General features: G+C 46.7%; 1 protein-coding gene across 1 annotated transcript; it reads right to left on the bottom strand.

The window, feature by feature from the left end:
• Positions 1–2,020: 2,020 nt before the first annotated feature.
• On the bottom strand, positions 2,021–3,700 carry LOC113089377 (keratin-associated protein 6-2-like; the record flags this gene model as incomplete). The annotated part of the gene is made up of 4 exons (XM_026256003.1): positions 3,480–3,700; positions 3,103–3,240; positions 2,583–2,910; positions 2,021–2,246 (listed from the first exon to the last, which is right to left on the bottom strand). Coding segments are annotated over exons 1-4 (777 nt in total), but the record flags the coding sequence as incomplete, so codon positions are not given.
• Between the last annotated feature and the right edge of the window lie 808 nt (positions 3,701–4,508).

Raw genomic sequence — 4,508 nt, 5'->3', positions numbered from 1 at the left:
ATCACAGAATGTTTATTTTTTTTTTAGAGTTTTACTGCACACAAACTATTTTGGCTATTATATGCAAACTGAATAATTAATGATGTAACACGGTTTAAAAAGTTAGTGTTAAGTTCATTAGACATCCTGATCTGAGTCCTGCTGCCCTCTGCAATAACGTTACGCTAACATCTCACATCACAAGAAAATCCCCAATCATTGAACGTGTCGATCATGTATCATTTTAAAGAAATATTAACATACAGTAATAGTCATGAGATATGTTGATTGGGTCTCAAGCGCGCCCCTGGAATAAGTCCAATTCCAATATGTTCGAGTCTGAGTCAATACAGAGTCAAAATGCACACGAATTGTGTCAAGTATTTATGCACAGTGGTAATATTTGTATAATTTATGCAGAATTTGAAAGTTAAAATAAGAATAAATTGGACAGTGCACAAATGTAAACAATTAAACTTAATATTGTTTTATTTGTGAAAGGTGATGGTGTTTTTGGAGAATTTTGGTTTTGGTTCAAGACATAACTGTATAAAACAAATGCTTAGTTGTAATGTAGCACAAAGATCAAATTGGGGTCCCCAGTGTAACACCTCTCTCCCTGGTCCTCATTGCAACACCTCGCACTCGCTCCGAGTGGGCCTAGAAACCCAGGTCTCTGGTATGGGAGGCGGACATACTAACAAGGAGGCTAAATTACTGCAGCCACTAGTGTCTGTCACCAATGCGTCTCCTGAGATTGGGGAGTGAGGTTTACCTGCACAGCACCTACTCACTGACCACAGTTACACTCACCCCCCTAAACCTCACTCCCATCCGGGTCACGGCACCAACGTAACCCCTCTCCCCCAGGTCCTCTCCACCACACCCTCGCACTAAGTGGGCCTCGAATCTGGATCGCCGACATGGGAGGCGTGTGATTTGTGCAGCCCTTGTTTGTTGATCAAATAGGAAATTAGGCATCCATGTGTATTCAGATCACTGCCAGTACCATCTAGAACCAGTGGAATAACTGCAGCGCATTAGAGCAGAGTTACATTCTGGAGAGAGAAAAAAAAACAAAAAAAAAAAAAAAAAACACACACACAACACATGATTCTATTTGTGAATGCAAGGACCAATCAGGAGGTGTTCAGATGGGTCACCCACACACTCCCTGAATTCTCTGGCAAATTTTCCTCATCAGAAACAAAGTGAAGATATGTCAAACTGTAAAATAATTTAGAGGTTATGGGTGTTTGAGTGTGCTTGAACTAGAGACTGAAGTGAATGTGTTCTTTGCTAGCTTTTGTTCCAAAGTGTTACAAGTAGGTTAAGATGAAACTTTAAACCGTGTCCCCTAAAACAAAAAGGTGCACCCCCCCCCCCCCCCCCCCCCCCCCCCCCATTACTGTGGTCTAGAACCACCACTGTCAGTTAGAGGACTACACAAAGCACGGATGCCCAAAAGCAGTTAAAAATATATACAATAAACAGTCAAATAACACCAAGTCCAAGCACTTTTATTTTTGAGGGAAAGGAGTGCAATAATTTTAAATCCACTTTAAAAGGGAAAACGCCATAAGAATTGAAAGATCTCCAGTAGGTGTCATCCAAAGTTCCTATGAAAGTTCAAAGACCGTTTCCCTGACTGATCACTTCAGTGACCACTTCCCTGGCCTTGACCGATCCCCTGACCAATGCCACTCCCCTGGCCCTGACCAAAGCCGCTTCCCTGGCCAAATCCACTCCCTTGGCCCTGACCAAAGCCGCTTCCCTGGCCAAATCCACTCCCTTGGCCCTGACCAAAGCCGCTTCCCTGGCCAAATCCACTCCCTTGGCCCTGACCAAAGCCACTCCCCTGGCCCTGACCAAAGCCGCTTCCCTGGCCCTGACCAAAGCCGCTTCCCTGGCCAAATCCACTTCCCTGGCCCTGACCAAAGCCGCTTCCCTGGCCAAATCCAGAGCCGCTTCCCTGGCCCTGACCGCTCCCCTGACCAAAGCCGCTTCCCTGGCCCTGACCGCTCCCCTGACCAAAGCCGCTTCCCTGGCCCTGACCGCTCCCCTGACCAAAGCCGCTTCCCTGGCCAAATCCAGAACCGCTTCCCTGGCCCTGACCACTCCCCTGACCAAAGCCGCTCCCCTGGCCAAATCCACTGCCCTGGCCCTGACCAAAGCCGCTTCCCTGGCCAAAGCCACTTCCCTGGCCACTCCCCTGACCAAAGCCACTTCCCTGACCGCTTCCCTGACCACTCCCCTGGCCAGAGCCGATTCCCTGGCCCTGACCGCTGCCCTGACCAAAGCCACTTCCCTGACCAAAGCCAGAGCCGCTTCCCTGGCCAAATCCACTTCCCTGGCCCTGACCAAAGCCGCTTCCCTGGCCAAATCCAGAGCCGCTTCCCTGGCCCTGACCACTCCCCTGGCCCTGACCAAAGCCGCTTCCCTGGCCAAATCCAGAGCCGCTTCCCTGGCCCTGACCACTCCCCTGGCCAAATCCACTCCCCTGGCCCTGACCAAAGCCGCTTCCCTGGCCAAAGCCACTTCCCTGGCCACTCCCCTGACCAAAGCCGCTTCCCTGACCCTGACCACTCCCCTGGCCAGAGCCAATTCCCTGGCCCTGACCGCTGCCCTGACCAAAGCCACTTCCCTGACCAAAGCCAGAGCCGCTCCCCTGACCAAAGCCACTTCCCTGGCCAAAGCCAGAGCCGCTCCCCTGACCAAAGCCACTTCCCTGGCCAAAGCCAGTGCCACTTCCCTGGCCCTGACCGCTCCCCTGACCAGAGCCAGAGCCACTCCCCTGGCCACGTGGTTCACTGCATGCACGTCCACTGGTGGTTGGGCAACATTTCTGTGTGGCAGGACACTGGCCATCATGGTCACAGCTTTCAGCAGACAGTGGAATGTTCTTTGGGTCGGGACATTGACCTGGTTTCACTGCATGGACACAGATAGTCAGCTTTAGTCTGTACATAGACTATATGCCACATCAATATACAGCACATTTTATCTACAAAAAAAAAAAAAAAAAAAAAACTAATTCCAAAAGGGTTCAAGTCACACCTACTTGTATGAAAAAAAAGCAGCCAAATTAGTTCTCATTACCAGCTGACCAAACTAATAACATACCTATATATGGAGCTGTACAGTAATTTCCAGAGCCATTGCTGCAGCACTTCTCATTGTTGGGACAGTTGGAGTCACTCTTACAGGAACTACTACACGATTTATTCCCAGATGATTGGGGTGGACACTTTCCTGGCTTTGCTGTTATACAGACACATGACAAGAGTCACTGAATGTGAAAGATTTTCATTCACTCAATGACAAAACTCTTCAGTCTCTGCTTAATTTGGGGGGGGGAAGGGGGGAGGGATACAATATTGGATACAATATTGAGGTTAATAACCTTTTAAAATCCATTCCTAATCCTGCATTTAAAGACTGAGCATCACACATTTCTACATTTCTTTAGATTATGTAATGAAGTAACAAGATCTTCTCACCTGTTGTTTTTCCAGCATCGGTTATACTCAAATATCCGAACAGACACAATAAAACAATCATCAAGCAACACACACGAGCAGTCATCCTCCCGACCTGTGCTCTCACAATGATCTCTGCTGGAAAAAGCACTGAACTGGTGTGTCTTCAAGAGCCGCCAACAAAGCGCAGAAAACTAAAACAAATAAACGCGTTGCTGTAACACCAACCACTGTAAATGGGTTTTTAAAGATACAAAGAGATCAGGTCAACTCCAACCCTGATCAAACTCACCTGCCTGTAGCTTTCCAGTAATCTGAAAGAAAGACCTGGATTAGCTTGTTCAGGTGTGTTTGATTGGGGTTGGATGAGATGAATGCTGCATTCAAACCATGTCATAATAATTAAATTAGCCTAATTACGAGAGGATTGTGCGTTTCTCTGGCGACACTATCAACTGCGAAATGATTGGAAAACGTTCATTTTCCTTTTTTTCAAATAGGCCCACCTCACAAACTGTCTCTGTTTAATATTCTATCCTACAAGTTTAGGTGGATTCATCTGAATAAGTTTTTTTTTTTGAACAAATATAAAACATGACTCTAATTTTAAATTTTTTGAGACAGGGTCGCTGGATTAGCCTACAGCCGCTGCATTATGTGTAGGAATATGATTCAGTTGATCATGCTTCTACCCCAGAGCCATTTGTGAACTGGACACTGGCTCGCATGCTGTAGACCTGGGTGAGAGGGGCGATGAGGACCCGGGAGAGAGGGGTTACACTATCATGCAGACAATCTGTCACAGTTACTGAGTTCTGAAGTAGCAAATAAATTATTGCATGATCTAATAAACCACATTCCTACACATAACATGGCAGTGCTGGCTGTAGGCTAATCCCGTCACCTCCCTGGGTGGTAATGGTATGGTTCAACCACGAGCGCAAAAAAAAATTAAAATCTGAATATGTGTCATGTTTTATGTTTGTTAAAAAATCTTATTCGGATGCAACAACCTAAACTTGTACAATCAAAAATTAAACGGAGACAATT

The sequence above is a fragment of the Carassius auratus genome, unplaced genomic scaffold (assembly GCF_003368295.1).
Source record: "Carassius auratus strain Wakin unplaced genomic scaffold, ASM336829v1 scaf_tig00049729, whole genome shotgun sequence".
NCBI lineage: Eukaryota > Metazoa > Chordata > Actinopteri > Cypriniformes > Cyprinidae > Carassius > Carassius auratus.
Note: the sequence above shows the minus strand (reverse complement) of the source record. Positions and strands in the feature narration are given on the sequence as shown.